Source organism: Paramormyrops kingsleyae, chromosome 24 (genome assembly GCF_048594095.1).
Source record: "Paramormyrops kingsleyae isolate MSU_618 chromosome 24, PKINGS_0.4, whole genome shotgun sequence".
NCBI lineage: Eukaryota > Metazoa > Chordata > Actinopteri > Osteoglossiformes > Mormyridae > Paramormyrops > Paramormyrops kingsleyae.
Window position 1 is genome coordinate 7,499,827 of NC_132820.1, and position 20,548 is coordinate 7,520,374.

Here is a 20,548-nt window from a genome sequence, read left to right on the forward strand (position 1 = left end):
ACCTTGTAAAAGTCTTAGGCAGACAAAGAAAGTGATGTTTGAATGATAATGTTGGTGTAAAACTATGATTTTTTTTGTCCATCAAAGAGTGTCAGTCATTTCAAACCTTCTAAAGTCACCCCAGTATTTCAGCAACTTCCCATTACACCCTTGTATTTTTTTGAGTTGACCACAAGCGCACCTTGAATGGCTAGTCGATACCTCATTGAGTTATTCGACTAATTAAGTTAATTAATTAAGTGAGCTACTGGTGAGATTTAACACGCACATGGAATGGCTGGGGTGCCCCTGAGGAGAGGTTTGGGAACTGAAGCCATCCAGCGAGATATCGGTAACTTTTTGGTGAATGGCAAAAATTCCTGTTTGTTTTTGCTGTGTTACTCTTAATATGCATAGTTCTAATGTTAAATTGTGTTTTTTTTTTGTCTGAATAATTATGCACTCACTGCCCAGAAAAATAGCTTTAAACCTTTCAAACACTTAAAGCACCCCATGTACATTATAGACACCTTCATAATGCATTATAATGCATTCATAAAGTATTATACATGCAGCTATAACTATTTATAAAAAGACATAACACATTATACCCATGCTTATTATGTAGTAAGAATGCTCTACAAAGCTTGCATCTATAATGCACTAGAAATACCTCCATAATGGATTATGGTGAATTATGAAGGTATATATAATGCATTATAATGACTACTTTAAGTACAGAATTACCAACATTTCCTTTGATTGCCTAAGACTATTGCACAGTGCTGTATGTGTGTGTGTATTTATGTGTGTGTGTCTGTGTGTGTGTGTTTGTCATAAACATATGGGGTGCAGTCCTGGCTTCTGCCCTATGACCTGGTATGGGTTAAGCGTTAACCAGGAAAAGATTAACAATTGATGTTAAAAATACCTTATTTTGGCTTAATTAAGATGTTTTTACTTGGCGCGAAAGCAATCGCGTAGCAGCGGATGGAAAGGGTGACATTGTAATAGTTTCTCACATCTTCTACATCCCCGTCCGGGCTTGTTAGAGCGTGCCGTGACGTCCCCTACATGTGTGCGAAAACTTAGAACAAGAGAGTGCCGATTAAGGCTTGCAGTGAGAATGAGAGGAGGGATCGCAGCTCGAAAATGTGAACTCACATTCTGTAGGTGACACCCCTCCCCCCCCAAACACACGCAACCTCTGTCTGTCTTCTGATCTGAGGGAAATTGCAATTTTATTTATGTAGCAGATGGTTTTTAATAAAAACCTGGGCGAGACACTCCCTAGGGGGGTGGGGTTAAGGGTCTCGCCAAGGGACTCGATGGCAAAATCACTCTGCTGACCCTGGGATTTGAACCAGCAACCTTCCAATCATAGACACAGTGTCTTAACCCACTAAGTTGCACACTGTCCATTGTAGTCTTGTAGTCGACAGTGGTCTAGACCATCCACTTCCCACACCTTAGCCAAACATTTGGCGCTATGTACGCTTTCCAAGCCAAGGCCCAGTCATGCATTAATATGGTAACCACAGCTAACATGAGAGCACACTGGTACAACATTAACAGAAGCTCCTATTTCCCCTTCATTAGCTTATATGGGTCATTATCTTTGTTTTCCCACTTAATGTTTTTACGTCATTCTTTGTTCTTTTGTTCTCTGAGTCAGCAAATGTCTTGTGTCCTACAAGCAAAATAAGAATGAGGCTCTCTCTCAATAGACCGCTATTACTGCACTGGAATTGTCCATTGACCACTGACTGAGCCGTTATTTCCGATGAATAAATAATGAATGTATTATTTGCCTTATTAATCATGGATGGTATTTCTGGACCTGTTTCAGTTTCCCCATAACACTCCCCGAAGAGGAAGAACGTCTGCGCTGTAGTGCTGTTCCATAGATTTTTATGGAAATGGATAACTGTTCGTGGACTCGGTCTTTGCAAACTTTGCATCTTGCACTTTACATTACCGTGCATTATTCATCACGGCGGCGGAAATGAGCGGACTTGCACGAGTCCCCGTTCGACATAGAGCTTATTTATCGACCTTTCCTGTAGCCGGGCAGCTTAAGTACGGCGTATGGCGGAAGCACTTCGAACCGACAACTTCGTAGCGGCCCTATACTGCTACTGCAAAAAAAAAAAAGAGCAACCTGGAGATTTATCCCGATGTAGCAAGGAACTGCTTCACGTCCAGCTGTGTTTGGGGAGGTATAAATACCAGCCGCCGCAAGCCCACGATAATAATTCACAGGGTGTCCCAAAAGATACGTGTTTTTAGAAAGAAAACACTCTGATTTATCAGGACACCAGACGGAGAGAATTATTATATAAGTGCAGCTATATTCGGGCCAGTTTGTCTAATATGCCTAATCATGTGAAGAGTAATTAGTGTGCTACGTGTACTTGCCCATTAAAATGCATATTGTAATATATTTTACATCACATGATGTTTCAAATACTGTTGATAATAGATCGCTTTTATTATTATGCTATTGCTTGAAGGATGTTTTGACACTAAAACTGAATTTCCACTTTACCTTGGCCTATATTGTCTTTGCATCTACCCATCTGTTTCCAATTACCTATCCAATTAGGATCGCGAAGATGCACAACCCATACGGAGAAATTGCCGGCAGCCGAATTTAATCAATTCGTGTGTTTTTTTCCAGTGATGCAGTCTCTAGACTATTCCCTGAGCTTTTCCTTACAAGTGTGGTGTGTGTTTTACGAATCGGATTCTTTATAAATGTTTGAAGATCAGCTGTTGGGACGGAAAAATGGTTCTGAATTTTCTGTGAGCAGTGCGGCGGATATTGTGGCTGAGGAGAGTTTATACAGACGGATTTAGCGAGGCTTGGTGCGGCGCGTCTCCGCTTTCTGAGTCGCCATGATTTATTCATGCATTTATTTCATTATTAGGCAGCCACCCATGATGCGAAATGCTTGTAGCTAATGGCCGTCAGAAAAAAAGTTAAACTTTAAGCCAAGCAGACGCTAAACGATCCCTAAAAAGCATCCCGCGGGAATTCGTAAAGGTTACAAATCAGATTAATCAGAAACATAAGAAGGGATAAATCACATTACAGTTGCCGTCCATTCAATGTAGTCCCACATTTGACAATCGGTCAGCCCTAGGGAATGTATTCATTTACTGAAAAACGCTCCACAATTTCGATATGAATAGATGAGTCGACGAGGAGAACATTCAGAGTCAGCTTTTCCTAGGAAGGTCATTCTGCCACTTTATTATTTAAAAAAACGATAAGACAGAATATAGGTATGTGAACATTTGGTATACAGTCCAGAAAGTTATTTCAGATAGAATCCTCATATCTCGGATGCGATGTAACTAGTATCCTTAGATACCAGATTAGACACGATCGCTACAGGTTAAACTAAATCTGATTATGGCTGCATCTGAGCCCCTTGTCTATGGGGTGGTTTATAATACTCTAAATTGTTTGATTTCCCACAATGCATCACATTATTTGTCTCTAAAGTGGGGGAAGGTAACGGACGCAGGGAAGCTGTGTGTTTATTGTGTTCCAACAATGCTGTTGGCTGTGCACATATTTTCTTACATCTTACACTTTCCTGCCATTAGAAATAGAAAGACGAGGATGACGTGTCATGTAAAATAAGTGTAATAAATGTATCATGTATATGTGTACGGCGGAGCGTTGACAAACACCTTCTGCGTGCGTCACCTTATAAACAAAGCGTCGTCATTCACTCAGTGAGCTGACGATGGCTCACTCATGATTATCATCATTATCATTCAGTTCATTACTGTTTATTAACAGTGCCCGTTGGAGGCTAGCTTACAATTCCATGAAAACTTTTCCAGTCACGGTGCCAGAAATAATGTGTTATAATTTCTAACTCAACCTGATTTCTGTGGGCAGAAAGAAAATGATTGGTTATCTCCCTGAACCAATCAGGTTGTAGAGGAGGTGGATCCAAGCGCTAGAGAAGGTAGGACCAAGACATCTGATTGGTTGGTCCCACCTCATCCAGTAGCTTGGAAAACTCCCATGAACCCTGATGTCATGTTTGACTCGTGTTCCTTTCTGACAGATTAGAGGACTGTTTCATTAAGCCACTTTTGTCTGGGACCAAGCATCTTCGGTCAATTAATTTGTATTATACATTAAATATATAATCTGTGCTAAAGACAATGCATCTAGAGCTACCTGGCACTTTGATTTGGGTGAAGCATCATGCTAAATCATTCGCTTTTTTGCAGCGTGTTTTTTTTTGGTTGGTTAAATGTTTGTAGTAAGTTTGACTCATGGAAATTCTTTAACTGAATCTTGCTGATGTCAGGAGTTACTTGGCACTCTGGCGAGACTATCTTTCTATATAGCTGACCGACCAATATAGCCTATCAAAGAGCGTCAAGAGAAAATACCATTTTACATTTGTTTGGAAATGTGATCCTAACATACCACCCCGTGTACTTCCCCAAAGTCTCGACATAAATTCTCAGTTTAAAAAAAAAAACGTAACTCTGGTATTTTGTACTAACTGTGAGTATATTCTCCTTTAGTCTGTAGGTGTAAGAATTGCTTATTTGGATGCAGCAGTGAACATGTAAGCACTTGTACATAAATAAAAATAAACCTTCTGTAAGAAAAATATAAATACTAAGTATTCATGTGAAAGGTGTTCTTTTTCTAAATTTATATGTTTTCAGCGTATTGCTTTTATGTTTACTTATCATAATGCGCATTCATTTAGTGAACAAGTTTGTGGATGATTAGGTGTCACCAGATGGGGAGCACAAAAACAAGATCCAATTCTCCAAGAATTTGGCCAAGACCCTGACTAAAATCTTCTAATCAGGCTGCTTGGAGAGATATGTGGCGCATGCGCACAGTCAGAATTGGCCCCGTCCACCCGCCTATTAGGGCTGTCACAGCTGCAGGTCGGCCTGTGTCATATTGCAGCTCTCCGTCTCATCATTGTCTGTGTTCTTCCATGTGAAACTTCAATTACAAAGTTCACCGATAACAAATAAATATAAATTAATATTGTGCAAGCTACGCATCTGGTGAGGTGTAAATGCGTTGGACTGTATTGGATTTCAGACGTGTTCCGATTTAATAAACGATTACGTTCGATGCACTTACTTGAAGAAACCAAAAAACTTGATTAAATAATCCTCAAAACAAGTTGGCAAAAAAAAAAATCACTGACTCATTCGTGGTTTGAACATTTTTTCTAAGCAAGACACCAAATTTTGCATCTGCGTTTGTTCACTTAGCGGACACTCGACGTGCGTGGCCAGTGCGGGGGAAAAACACAGTGCGGTTACGCCATCAGCTGGCAGAAGTGCAAGAACACTGACGGTGCTCATGTTAAGTAATGCGGCCCCGGTACACGCTGGGGCCAGCATCCAAGCGCAAAAAAACAACCGAGCACGAAAATGTCAAGCTAGTTTGCGTTGGAGTCAGGGAATTTATTCGGACTACGCTGAACCTTGATCCGTGACAAAGCGAGTGAGAGAGTTTAGGAGGCAGGAAGGTGATAGAAAGCCAGAATGACGGTGACAGGAGATGTAAAATATGCAGGTCTTGTTGATTCGGGTAATCTTTAATGAGTTTTACAATGTCCTGCCAATAATGAGCTCCTCAGACTTCTGCATGGGTCTTAGACTTGGACTAGAAGCTTTGCGGTGAGTGTCATGAGATAGACAGAACATTCAGGTGTCCTGCAGAGGGAATGTACACATTGCGATAAATGTGTTAGGTGGTGGGAGAGAGCAGCCGGTTCGCTTACAAAGTGTGAGTCTATATGGTGTCACCTCTGTTGCAAGCCAGGGAGGGGGTGAGCTTCTGTTGTTAGCGAATGCAGCGTGCATTTCAATCAACGGCACAGACGCGTCGCTTCAGACTCTTCAGAGCTGGACTGCTTTGGTGTTAGTTGAGATAAGTTGTGACCCGGTGAATGTGGAGGCGTGAGCACGACACGCCCGCTGTCCTCCCGTCTGCATGGATGCATACCAAATTGAAAAAATGTGTGGAGCGCCGACTCCTAGTGGTAACAGCGCCATCTGCAGGTCAATCTCATCACTGCGCCAACATCGCTTTACTTTCCCCATTTCACATAATGACTCCCCTGCTGGGTGTTTTAATTATAGAAAAAATAATGCCACCTAGTTATATATCGTACAGCTCTTAAAACAAACCGACACAAATTGTGTGTAAGCTGTGGTGGCCTAAGTCTTGAAGTATCTTGTGTTGTCCATGCAGTACCAACACTGGCATCGTGGGATCGTCAAAAACATTCAAAACCTCTAGTCATGGAATAGCTTCACACATAGTTGGTGACTGTTGTGGCTGCCTTCCGCTGAAATCGTTGACAGTATGTGTAAATGTGACAGATGTCGAACCACACCGAAACCTACGAACGACATCAGGTGCTTTGGAAACACTGCAGCTGATTTTTGTCATAAAAGGGACCAGATATTTTATCACTGGGCCTGAGCAAATTGAATCTGGGATTTCCTCCGGCCTCACTCCCCGGAGAGGAGTGTGCAGCGAAGCCTCGCGTTGTATGTCTGATCGATTTACAGAAACGCGAAGCGGAGACGGTCTCCCTGGCGACGCAAGCGTCACCAGCCGCTCTGTCCGCGCTGCCCGCTTCATCGGAAAACACTGAGGCAGCCGCTTACAGAGCTGTATGAAACGTATATATGTTTGTGTTTGTTTACCTTTCCTATAAAATAAGACAGAATATACAGTTAACACAGATTTTAATACATTTGTATATGCATTTGTGTATTATTATTTTTTAGTAAAAATATCACATTTTCTATGTATTATATCTAAAACTTCACATAAAGTATCTTTGGCCTAAGGGATTAAAACAGGAAAGCGAATTACTTAATTTTTGGCGATTGCTGTCAGTGGGAATATCAGAATCGGGACTCTGAATGGGAAACTGATTTCTGGGTGAAATTTTGCTTTTTTTAAAAAAAAAAAAAATCCGTCTCCATTAGAAGGTAGATGATAATTTTCAGCATCTTTAAGCACAAAGGTCAAAGCTATTAGCTGCAAAAATTGGCCAATTCTGCTGTGTTATGTCTAGGATTGGTCTACCAAAGTATTCACACTATAAATGCATTCCGCTCGGTGCTATATCATCAAGGCCTTCTAGAATAACAGTCCTCTGCGTGCCAGTGTGTATCACCCGCCTGGGGAGTGTCTGTTTTCCTTTTGTTTATGAAAAAGGGGGACCCCTAGTGGTTGGGGAAAATATGTTAGAAGGCTGCCGGTCTTGATACGTTTTTGTACTTGATACGTGTTTATTTTTATTGTCAGATGGTCCCTTATGTTGTTATGGAATGATCACTCACGCGCCTCCCCCCAAACCTTCGTTGTTTTTGTTCCAGAATCACACAGGGTGCATCAGACAGCATATACATTCAAAGGCTTATCTCTTTCCCTTTACTTCTCAGCCAAATAGTTTTGCCTTCCAGACACCTGTAACACGCAATAAATGTATATTTTCTAAGGGAAAACTGTAATCCCTTGTTAGGAGAAAATTTACTCTTACCTTTCTGCTTATGTAGAGAAACAGGTGAGTTTATAACCAGCTTCGAATGTTTTTTTTTTTTAATCCACTTGCAAACCAAACCAGGTATATTAAAGTGATAATGGTGATTATCAGAACCATTTTTCTGACATGGCAGACATTTAGGCAGTGCTGCAGTTTCTGTCTGCAAATAACCACTTTTACATAGATTTATTAGTTTTTTTCCCCCCCTATCGGATATTTATCAGAACAAATGTGACCTCCGGTATCCCCTGGGAAATGAAATCTGCTGCAAGGGCACCGTCTCCTTCTTCGAGATAGATGCTCAGGAAGGATAAGGTGATTATTGTGACAACCGAGTGGCTTGACCTCGGGGAAACTGAAGCGGCGAGGAGAAAGGAAGCCTCGTTAACTGGTTTATAGCTGGCTCCACGAAAGGTCCAACAGACCATAGCTAAACTGTAGAGGTGGACTAAGAAAAATACCTGCTATTAAAGGAAACTGAGAGTCAACACTCCCTAAGTGTAAACATCACAGACATATCAAGCTTCAACACTCCCTAACTGTAAACATCACAGACATATCAAGCTTCAACACTCCCTAAGTGTAAACATCACAGACATATCAAGCTTTAACACTGTCTAAGTGTAAACATTGTAGACATAAAAAAGCCTTCATAAAAAAGTTCTTCTTTCTTTTTTTATGTAGAAATACTCTCAGAATCTGTATCTACTTGCTATCCTGTACTTCCTCCTTTATATCCTGAATAAGTGTAACTTCAAGGACTTTTATATAGTGAGTTACTTATTCTCCTGTGGTATATAGACATGCAAAATTTATGCTGTGCATCTGTGTATGTGTGTGTCGGTTATGTATATATTACATTGTGGGGACCAAAAGCCTCCACAATGTGATAAAAACCAGTTATTTTGACATGGTGGGGACCATTTTTTTGATCCACACAAGGGGAAATTCAATTTTTAAAAAATCTATGAATACAATCAAAAAAATGAAAAATGGCAAAATGTGTTTGTTTGTTTGTTTGTACTTGTGTGTCCAGAGAATGAATTGGCATCCTGCCCACAGAGCCTCCACCACTTTGATTAGATAAGTGGGTATGGAAGATCAATGGATGGACTTTCCAGGGCCATCGCATTGTTTGGTCCAGGTTGTTTCTTGGAACCCAGCTTGAGTTCTTGTTTTTGCTTTTTCCGCAGGAGAAACAGTCAAACGGAAGATTAAAGTGGGGCTCGGATCCGGCCCGTGCCCATCCTTATCTGGGAAGAGGAAACGGCAAATTGCTCATTGAATTTCGGCTGATTTCATTTATCTTTTTTGTTTGCTTATTAACTTCTTTCCAGCTCGTGCCACGAAAATAAGATAATGTCACAGCAATAGGCGGTGTCGCAGAACATGAAATTATGACCGATGAAAATCGAACGAATCAGTCCAGTTCCCTGGGGGGGGTTGTTTACGGAGTCACAATCAAATTTAATTTTCAGAACACTCGCTTTGCTTGTCTTACCAATTAGGTTCCACCTATCAATGGTGCTAAAAATGACATGGAAAAAAGTGGCTTCAAAAAAATCAACAGCTAGGAATGGTTCTTATGTTAAATAGACCTGTTTGTGCATCCCTGTCTGGCTATAATCTGGCAAAGTTAGAGGCCGAAATGGGGACATCAAGGAGAACCTCTTCTGGATCTCGTCGTCTTGTCATACTGCAGTGACGGTCACAGACAATCCTAGAGATCTACAGTTTGACAGTTGGTAAGGGCTTTGGATTACTGTGAAGTTTTATAAGAGGCCTTCATGTTTAATAACCAATAATAAAGGTAAAATATTAAACTGTTATGAAGTGAGTTACAGGAGATTAATAATTATGAGAACTGGTAACATGTTATGGTTTGCTTTAGGTCATTTTTGCCATATACTGTCAAACTTGTTCCTGTGTATTCGGGAGTTAAATTACCTGCCAGCTATGTTTCGTCCCAGTACACTTGAGACATGCAATAAATGCGTGACATCATACCTATAACTCTTACACGCTCCTACAATATTTACGTTGCTATGAGAAAAGCCGGACGTGTGCCTTTGGGGTCAATTTGACCCTGGGGTAGGTGCGTGGGACAAACTACCTCAACCCCATCAGATACTTCAAGGTGAGGGAGCCAAGAATTTGGAACCCAAACATGAAACCGCTTGACCCTGCCCAGGTGGTTCTGTGCAGCTGCCGGCTACAAATGGCACAAGTACATCTCGACGTAGATGTTGTCCTGGGTCATGACAGGGCGCCAAGGAAAAGGGGGCCGGCATATCAACCACATGTGCCTGCCCTTCACCCCCCCAAGGACCGGAGCACATGGGGCAAGTAGTAGACACCAGCTTCTCCCAGTTCTCTAAGTAGGGTGACCACCTGATCCATGTTAGCTTGGTCAGAGTAAACTACCATTTCAAACAAAAAGACCTGGATTCCACTTAAGCGCTGATTTCTCAGTCTCAGTCTGATTGGTCAGTCTCCTTTAATCATGCTTGTGTCACTGATGTGGAACAGCCGGATGAGTCTTTCAATCAAGGAAACAAACCAGTAAAAGCACAAGAAGAGCTGAACTTTTTAGCCGAACACAGGAGCCTTTCGGTTTTAAGGTAGTTTGTAAAACCTGAAGTAGCTCAAAGTGTCCTCTCTGACATGGATTAGGTGGTCACCCAATATCTGACCTGGGGCCTGTACTACGAAGCGGGGTTACTGGCTTATCGGGGAAACTTGTCGGATTTAAGGTAGCCTGAGCAAAATGTAAGTGAACGAATATGAAGTCAATTTAAACTGTGGAACCTTAAATCCGACAAGTTATCCCAATAAGCCAGTAACCCCGCTTCATAGTACAGGCCACTGATCTGAATCTGAATCTGACTCTGTCCACCGCCTGACAGCTTTCCAACATAGCAGCCCAAATTCCCAGGCTTTTTCTCCCACTATCACAAATACAGACCATATTCAGATGCATTTAACAAATCATTTAGCGATTTAATCAGTCCCTAAAAGCAGACGGGATTAAAAATTGTGATTACAGTAATCACCGCTCTCCTCTGTGATTTGTCGTTCTTGCCTCCCAGTGCCCATGGGGTAATTAGATAACGGGGGAACTTTCTGAACAAAGCGAGAGATTAGCGGACCGAGTCTGCAGCGTCTGCATGTATATTTTCGGCCACATCATGCGGACGTCGCACGTTCACCCCTGGATTTTGAAGTTACTGCAGGCATGGCAAGGATGAGGTACAATCTACTGTTTTTACCAGTCAGAAGTTCCGATGCATTTGAAGTTTGCGGGTCAACAGTCAACACAGTTAACGCTTCGAGTGAGTTGAAACACTTAAAGTCACCTAATGCCGTCAAATTAAAGGGGACGGCAGGCTTGGTCCTTGGAAACGGTAATCCCACAGAAACGGTCTGTCAGCAGCACAGCAGTCTGAGTAACATGGTAGGCCCGTTTCATATCGTAAATTAAATGCAAAAAGTATTTTGAGTGTAAACTTTAAAAACTAAAATATGAGCTAAACACCTGGATTATGGATTTTGCTCAGCAGGCCAGAAAATGAAGTGGACACTTGCATCAGCCTGGTAGGTCCCTGATGTTCGTAGACAGTTTAAAATGGTGGTAATAAACACCTCTGTCGAAAATGTCCTAAGTCAGGGGTGGCCAATCTTATCCGCAAAGGGCCGCTGTGTATGCGGGTTTTCGCTGCAACTCCCTATTTAGGCTACTAATTAGAGGACTGATTGGCTGAGGAGTCCTCACACCTGGGTTTGAACAGCTGACCTAAAGGTTATCCCAGAAACCTGCACACACACCGGCCTTTTGCGGATAAGATTGGCCACCCCTGTCCTAAGGTCTTCAGTGTGGAAATGGCTTCACAAAATATCTTTGAATAGGGAGCAGGAACTTATTTTGGAGGTAAAATGACACCTGTGGTTTTACTAGGAACACTGATTTTAATTACAGGATTGTTGACAGAATGTGGGACATACCATAATCACATTGTCCCATTTATGGGCCACTGAACATAGTTGACATCATTGTCCCACATTTCTTTCTCTGTGCGCTGAAAGGCGTCATTGACCTGAGTTCTTCGGTCACCTTGTCCCACAAAATCCTCTTTTATCGTATCACCTAACTAGTGGTTGATAGCACCTGCAACGGCGCCGAAAAAGATGGAAGTCCCTTTGCGGAGCGATCCATGATGGCCAAAAAAACCAATGTCCAGAATTCGTGGTTATTTAAACTAGCAAAATAGTCAGACCAACTAAACTGAGACAGGCTCAAGGTTCAAATATCATAGGTAATACTTTCAGATAGGCCTGGGCGGTATCTAATTTTTCGTTTGTCATGATGCTCAGACATTGAAGGCGTTTCTCAATACCAAGAACGCAAAGATTGTTACCCTGCCTCCCAAGAGCAAACCTGGGGTGCAGTGAGTCATAGGTTTGGTCTCATTTGGCGAGGATGCAACCAATGTATCCTTGATATTTGGGGGGGAGCAAGAACGACATCCAGGGATTTTTACAGTCCTCTGTACTTCTGTTCTTGAGTATTGGAGCTGGTTTTCAGCAATGGAAGGTGACATCAAACGGGTACACGAGAACACAAGTACGGTCAAGTGTGCATATTGAGATTCACCCCATATCACATATGGTATTTTGATAAGCAACGCAATTCTCGTATTTTGAGAGAGATCCACACAATGCATTTCGCGGTATGAAATATGCAGCAGTATACCATATTGTCTCAGAAACCTTTCAGAACTAATCACCATATCTCATAGTACCTCACAATGAACTGAAGGAAACATTAACTATTTACACAGCATATAATATAAAGGTGATTTCACTTCAATTAAGGTGATCAGGGCAAAGTAGTAGGTTGTATTGCAGATTCGGGCTGAATCTTTTCCTTTTCTGTCCCCCACATGTGATCTCAGCTGTAGGTCTTACCTCAAAAACGGTGTCGATGAGCTTGCCCAGAACACAGCTCTGGGAGAGAAAGGCATGTCGATCCTCACTGCCGGCAGCCAGAAGCATGAGGTAGCGGCCAATCTGCTCCATTTCCCTGCCTGCAGGTCTTGTATTTCATCAAGCTAGCAAAGCTCTTCAAACATCAGAAGTGGAATTTTAATGACGTTCTTTGCCGCACTGTCTGTGAACGTCAGTGTCTCTTACGTTATCGTGAGAAATAATCTTAAATTACCTGTTCGTACTAATTCTGCCCGTTCTGTCTGATGTGATCTGTCCACCTCTGTCTAGTTCAGATATTGCCTTTTAAGTTTTCCTGTTAAGCTGCTTAGACTGTTTTTTTCCCCTCTGCTAGGCCCATAACGAGTCCATTATATTTCTGTGCTGCTTGATTGATTTGCTTTGATATTGCTCAACTGGGATATTTTGCAGAAGATTCACTTTTTTTTACAGGCTGCATATCGCTCATCACTCATATTATCTGAAAATACAGAGGAAGACATACAGTATATGAATGTACCTATTAATAAATTACAAGCAAGCCCCAAGTTCCATCCTATCCTAAGATTTTATTTTGATAAATTTCTTCACGAATATTATGTCGACAGACTCTATGATTACGGAAGAGACTGTATGAAATATTGACCTACTTCCAGTGTTGGGGAAGTTACTCACAAAAACAATCCAGTACAGACAGTCCGGGTCCAGAAAGTACAAATCCAGACCAAGGTTTTGTTTTAGCCGACCATTTGAGTATGAAGCACGGATATTCAAATCACGGTCCTCAATGTCTGAGCACTGCTGATTCGCCAGGCTTCCTTAACCCATGAGCCAGGTGTGAAGCTTCTATGGCCGAACAGAATCAGTCATTATTAAACTAACTTCCTGAGAGAACTGAAAACTAGGCCTGGATTTGGGTTTGGGGTCCAGATTTTTAGAGCCCTGGTATAAAGAGTCACAGTCATAGAGTACTCAACTGGCTGGTTCAAACAAAATCTTGGTCTGGATTTGTACTTTCTGCTGTTCTACTTCAAGTACAGATAAGATAACAGATAAGTGACAATATTACCGGAGACTGTATGTATGGCTTCGTTTTAGCATCGTAACGCAAAACAAGTATACTGGTTCCTAACACGCTCATGGTGAGCAAAATCACAAGAATTAAGGACAAGTTCTTGCAGTTGTGAAACAGAGTCAACATGTCTTGTGTACATCTGCAAAACATGCGTGTAAAAGATACAGCTTGGTTTCTGTCATCACTTCACGGCTTACAAATACACGCTGTATACAAGTACTTCCGCCCTTTCGGGAAGCAAAAAGCGCTTTTAAGATATCGATCGATACGATAAAAATGTTCCAGGCTTCACTGACTTTTCTATGAACTACTGTAACATAACACAGAAAACAGAGTATTTTAATCTTCGCGGTATTTATATATTTACATTACCTTTACATTATTTATTTTGATTCAATTCTGAGAGAAAAAAAAATTGAGTTACAGTTCCCTCGGGTTGTTCAGACTTGAACCTGTACTTGAACCTGTTGGATTTCCTGGATTTTCTAGATGGTTCCCTATTATCTTTTTCAGTCTTCATGAATAAAACTATTTGCAGTCGAGTGATACCTATAACCACGGTTGTAACAGTGGCTAGATCTCTAAAATCGTACCACTTGCCGCTTCATATGAGTAAAAACTGTTAGTTATTTCAATTATGCATGGTTTACGTGATAATCGTGTAGAAAAGTGTTATGGTGCATTCAATTATTTAATCTTTCGTAAAATAATTAGTCTTTTTATATATGACGAATTTTCAATTAATCCAACTCATTTTGAGTTATTGGAAGGCTAAATACCATCATACTTTGATATCATTAGGGCCAGGATTAAGAAATCATAACCTAGGAATCGACTGTGATATAAACTGTGATATTTTAGGTGGCTGTAGATTTGTTCTTGTGCCACACGGGGGCGTTGCTCGCAAACCAAAGATCAGCGTCTGTTTCGAATGTTTAAAATGAAACGGGGGTATTCGATTTATTATAAAATGCAGGTGTTCGGGTTCTTTTTAAATAATATTAACAACATTGACACTTTCATTTTTAAAAGTTGACAGTTTAAGTACATGTAAATTTTATTATCAGATTTTGCATTTTCACAGAATCTTTGTGGTATTTATGTTCAATTAATCTATTGTATGAATGACTATGATACATAATGAATAAATAAAGGTCTGTATAGTAAGGTTAAAAGATTGCTGTTGAGTTGCAGATGCGCTGAATTTTGCAGATTGTATTTTATTGTGGCGTTATTCATTTAGTTAACATTTTCCAACGGAATTTTAGGCTTGGGTTTGTGTATAGATCGCAGGAAGCCATTGAAACGAGAGCAGATGCGGCTGTCACGGTGCTCTATTGTGTGTTTGAAAAAAAAAAGGGGGGGGGGAGGCTGTGCTGAGTCGTTAAATAATTATTCAACGGCGTCTCCTTCGGCATCATACTCCGCGCCTTTGGTTAGAGGAGTACACGCGCGCGCGCCTTATTGTCTTTTCAGGCTTGGCAATCTGACGCTGGCCAGTTGGTTGGGGACCTCCTTTGTACCGCCATCGCTCAAACCCTTGTACATTAATATGTACACACGCACAAAAAAAAACACAAGCCCCCGAGGAACAGTCTCGGTTACGGAGAAAAACATTCATCTGCATTTAAATTTGATGAATATAAATGCATAAATTTCCCCAGCAGAAAGCCAGTGAATTATGCTAATAAATGACCCAAGTTTGTTTTCAGAGGCACATTTATTTAATTTAATTTAATTTATTTAATTTTAATAATGCTCATTCAAATAAAGACTGACTTAAAATGATTGTATTTGAGAGAACGGGAATAGACGGATAATGAGATTAGTCAATCACATTGTATTTTAATGAATTTTAACATCTTGTTTGTGCCCTGAAAAAAAATGAATTGCCGAGTCCTTGCAAAGGCAAGTGTCCTTCTAAATGATTACTAGCTTTTTTGTGGGTTAAAATGCCCCATGTCGTTGGACCAGCAGGAAATGGAATGTGGTGAATTAACTTTGAGACTGAAGGCAGGAATGGGCCATAATATCCTCATTTACTGAGGGTGTTACATTGTCCTCTTGGGGCTGAAGGAACAAAACAAAGGGAGAGCTGGGGACTGTCGGCTTGCCGGCCCCCGGGGATTCCAGACCGACTCTTATGAATGAACCTTCTGGCCCAGCTGATGTGTCAGGGGCAGTTGGACGCCCGTCGATGGGTCTGCTGAGCCCCTGTCTCTGAAAATCCCTCTATGCCCCCCCGACCCCGCCCCCAATCCAAAGTCTCCTTGAAAGCATCTGTTTCTGGAGCCCCAACCCCCTATCTGCCCCAACAAGAAATTTACCCCATGCCGCCCAACCTCCATGGCCTGCTCACTGGAGGTAACCGAAAGGTCTCTTTTCTGCCCTGCTTTACATATGAATGTGTGTGGTGCTGCTGTCAACTTGCAGTTTACTTCAGAAATTATCTATCTATCCATCTATCTACATTGTCAGAAAAAAGAGTACCAATTTGTACCTTTGCTAGTCACTCGGGCTGTACCCTAAAGGGTCTGGCAATTGTACCCTAGCTGTAGGTAATTGTACCTTGTAGTATAATTTAACATACAGAAATGGACTCTGAGGAACATCCCCAAGGTACAAATTACATTAATGTACCATCAATGGTACAAAAATGTTCCTCATCCTGAAAGGTACATTTACACTTGAGGGTACAGCCCCAGTGACAAGTAAAGGTACAAACTGGTACTTTTTTTTATCTATCTATCTATCTATCTATCTATCTATCTATCTATCTATCTATCTAATCTATCTATCTATGTGAAATGCACCATGTCCACATGACAAATGCAAAGCTTGCTTTCCAGCCAAGGCATCCCATGATTGTATGTCTCGAAATGCGCTTTTTCACGCCCCGACGCTAACAGACAGTAACGTCGGCCGGTCTCTGCAGCCATGATTTGTTCTGCATGACACATTTCCCACAACATAATACCCAGACTGAATTATTGCAAACCTCCACCCACCCCACCCCACCCCCCAAGAGAGAAAAATGTTTGGAAAAAATTAGCAGTAGGATCATCTGTTGCTCTTGCAGTCAGATTCTGAGCAGAATAGCCCCCCCCCATACACCATTCTTCACTGCTCTCAACAGAGGGAAGCTCTACATTTAAACCCATATTAGAATAAATGGAGTATCTAGTGGCTTTTTCTTTTGGTCCCCGACTTTCATTAGGGGTCCAAGCACTAGTTTTCGCCTTGTACTTTTACCCTTTTCCCAAGAAACAAGTCCATCTGCATTTTCATTCATATTTGGCATTTCAGACGTCTTACACTCTGCCCTCATAAATGGTCACAGTCACTGGCGATAACTCGTTTCGCCTTTGTTGAGCCACCAGACTACCAGTCTCACCTTCGCACCGAAACCCAGTCAAGGTTAAACCCCCCACCCCCCAGCTGGTCACTGCCGGCCTGCCGACAGTTGGAGGAGCGACCCAGACGGATAGCAGCTGACCCCAAGGGTCAGGCCTTTTCGCCGTAGCAGGCCGACATTTCCTCAGAAGGCGTGCATTGCGCTTAAACAGCCTCATGTTGTCAGAGAGTTTGCGCGCGTGGAGACGCAGTGCTGGGTGATGTCTTTGTCTGGGATGATGTAACACGCTGTCAGCCCTTTGTTTATTAAAATTTCCTTTTTCTCTCCCCATTTACCCTGCCCTCAATTTTAAAGTGCAAGGCCTTATGAGTCTGTACAATATGGCAACAGACTAACTATCGCGGTGAGTATTTTTAAATGACAAAAAGCATTACGCACAATTCTCATGGACTCCCTTTTACAATAACATTGCTTTAAAAACAGCCTTCCATCTTCTGCCTCAGTTGATAAACATTGCCCGCTACAAGCTGTTTCTGCCAAAGTACACTGTTTGGCTGTTTTTCCAGCCTCCCTGCTGCATACACATAACCCCCCACCCCCACATACAGATCAGATGGGGTGTATGAATTTGGCACTGGCTTGGTGTCTAGTGACCAGCAACATCATGTGACATAGCCAGGCGCCATATTTACACTTTTTACGTTAGTACGATTTGGAGAATTCAGAGTAAAGAACCTATAGTACTTACATCCCCGCAATCCTCTAGAGGTCTATTTAATTTCAGCCTCTTAGAGATAATGTGGGTAGTTTAGGCAGGCGGTGACATTAAAACCCTCGATTTACCGAAGAAAGCCCCAAGTTAGCGTTGTTTTCGCGGTAGCGCTGTACCATTAGCGGTAACTGAACTGGTGGCATCTGGTCGCAATGGTGCTACTCGAGAAGTTCTGTTTTTCCGTAATTGTAGCCCACCGATGACTAATAAACTTACACTGTGTCAGAGTGGACAGAGGGTCGCTCTCTAGTAAATATGAAGGGAATGTTTCACTAATCAATACTGCATATGGATTTAAGTTCGTGCCCGGGAATGTGCGTCTGCAAAGGGATGTAAGCAATAATTAAACAATACAAAGAAACTTTTAATTGTCTACTTTATTCACATGTATTAAGCCTATAGGCTTATAACGCAATTTCCCCCTGATGAAATTCACATAGGTCAGTGATATATCCGTACTGCTATAAACAAGTCAACATTTAGCATAACCGTATAAAACAATTTATATGTTTAAACCAAGCACAGTTGAAAGCTACATGTTAGTAGTTTAATAATAACAACTCCGGCAACCTTTCCAATTATACGATAAGTAATAAATAGACACATAAATAAATACATATATAAAATACAAATACACTAATGATTAATGTATCCATAGGTGACGTATGAATACAGACCGACATGTTTCTACGAAATCTACGTTTTTGCGAGTAAAAAAATGTACATTTCCATACCAATACAGTTATATGGACGAAAAAAGTCGTATTGTTTGACGTGACTCAAACGCGCTGTGGCAAAAATATTACTTCCCTGGTTTCTGCTGGGTGACATTTATTGATATGTCGAGTCAGTCCAGGAGAGGAGAAAAATGTTTCCCCGCAAAATCTACACGGGTACGTATCACTGCTGTCAGGGTTTGTAGCCACTGGCGATTCCCGTCTCAGACTTAGAGGAGGAGAGACATGGAAACTGTGCTTGGGGACAGTTTGATCGAGCCTTGCGTGATTTTCCTCTGCGGGATCCCGGCTATGCTGTAACACAGTCCTTCTGCTGTGCACAGCAAGGTGCTTCCTCAGGTAGGACCTTCGTCGGAATATCTTGCAACAAAGGGTGCAGTTAAAAGACATGCTTTCCACCGCGTGCGAGTCTGGAGGTGTTGGAGAGGACGGCGGCGGATGCTGGATATTTGCGTTTGGGACAGCGATTGCACGCAGGCTGGTTTTATCCGCGTCGCCCCGGGCGATTTTCGGCTTGTGCCAGCGCCTGTGCGAAGCCAGGTTGGCCGGGCAGCTGAAGATTTTCTCACAGTCCGGGCAGCGGTACTCTACCCGAACTATACGGGAACACTGATGTTGCGCCAGAGTTAGGGGATCTGAGTACCTCTCTTTGCAGAGTTGACAGATGTAGTCTCCCAGCGAGATGCTGGTGTTGGACCGCTGCTTGACTTCCACCTCCGGATCCTCCAGGATGCGCAACCCGAACACCGGTGATGTGCTAGCTTCGTCCGCCCAGTTCGGTCGCTTCTCGCCGGGAGCTGAGAGCGTCTGTCTTCTCGGATTCACCTGTTTGAGTCTGGCGTTGGGAGAAGCTAGTCGCCTGAATTCTGGAGTCACTGGTTTGCTGCCCACGGCGCCCAGTTTGCTGGTCATTTCTGCCAGAGATGCTGAAAATACTGCCGGAGTTTCGCAAGTTTTGAAGCTGATCGCTTGCTGCTCGGGGAATGATTCTGCCCGGAAGGGGCGATTTGAGCAGAGTGTCCGGCCAAAGCGGTTTCCAGATCGGGACTGTTGGGGGGATCCTGGAGTTGATAGCGGAGGTGGGACGAAAGATGTAATGTCCCTGAAACATAGCGGACTTCTGATTTTCGTGGTCTGTCTATTGCAATCCAAGAACTGGACTGCAGATCTCTCCGGTTTTTCATCACAGTAATGCAACGGAGAGGCTCGGTCCAGGCGGTCTTCCTCACGCATCCTATAGCAGACCGAACCTGTTTTCTTAGTCCTCTTTACCAGGAACCCCTTCGGCATCGCGGCTATCGGAATGTAACACTGGCTGAAACGCCGCTCACTAGCAACACCTGCTTTTAACTTTCACCAGCTTAAGCAAACATAAAGACATCCGTCTCCCTCCGCTAAGTGCTCTCAACTGATTGATTCTTCTGTCTGGAGTTTTTAAAGGCACCGGGAAGCCCGATAACCCATATGGCTGAGGGGCAGTACTCAGTGGCAGCCCCCTTGACAACACGATACGCCGGGGGTCTCCAAGGACTAGTGCGACAGATGTCAGCCTTCGGCCTCCTCCCCCCACGGCACGCCCAGCCTCCTCCCTCCCCCGGACGCGTGCTCCGTCATTGTGCAGAACCGGACCCTGCCACGCGCCGAGCCCCCGCATCCTTTGTTTGCCTGTGTCCTATGGGGCCCCTTTCAGCGCGCGCACGTGCAGTATCTTTTCCTTAATTTATCAGGGAGTACAATAGGAGTTAACGTGTGCTCGGGGGGGTGACAAGGTTAAAGAGACCCAGTAAAGCAACGAATTCTTTAAAACTACGACGCGGAAAAAATATGAACTTTTTTTTTCCTTCTCGCAGCCACTTCTATAAAGGGGCGCGCCGTCGCAACGTACACTCAATTTTATGTTTGTAATCGGATTATCAAAATTCACATGAATTTTGAGATATGCTTGAGGAAATGTCACTTTTTCCTCACAAAATATATGCAAATAGGCTAAGCATAAGCACCAGCTTAGCCATAAATCTACAGGTCATTTAATTTAAACTACAGGGTTTGGACTCCAGCCTGGAAGCATAAGAA

At 42.5% G+C, this 20,548-nt stretch overlaps 1 protein-coding gene across 1 annotated transcript; it reads right to left on the reverse strand.

Annotated features, from left to right (window-relative positions):
* Positions 1–18,365: 18,365 nt before the first annotated feature.
* On the reverse strand, positions 18,366–19,987 carry LOC111839565 (insulinoma-associated protein 1a-like). The gene has a single exon (XM_023803612.2). The coding sequence runs from the start codon at positions 19,763–19,765 to the stop codon at positions 18,518–18,520; it is 1,248 nt and encodes a 415-aa protein (XP_023659380.2). The 5' UTR covers positions 19,766–19,987; the 3' UTR covers positions 18,366–18,517.
* Between the last annotated feature and the right edge of the window lie 561 nt (positions 19,988–20,548).

Excerpts from the sequence above, each read along its gene's own strand:
- LOC111839565 (XM_023803612.2), bottom strand. The coding sequence starts at position 19,765 with ATGCCGAAGGGGTTCCTGGTAAAGAGGACTAAGAAAACAGGTTCGGTC.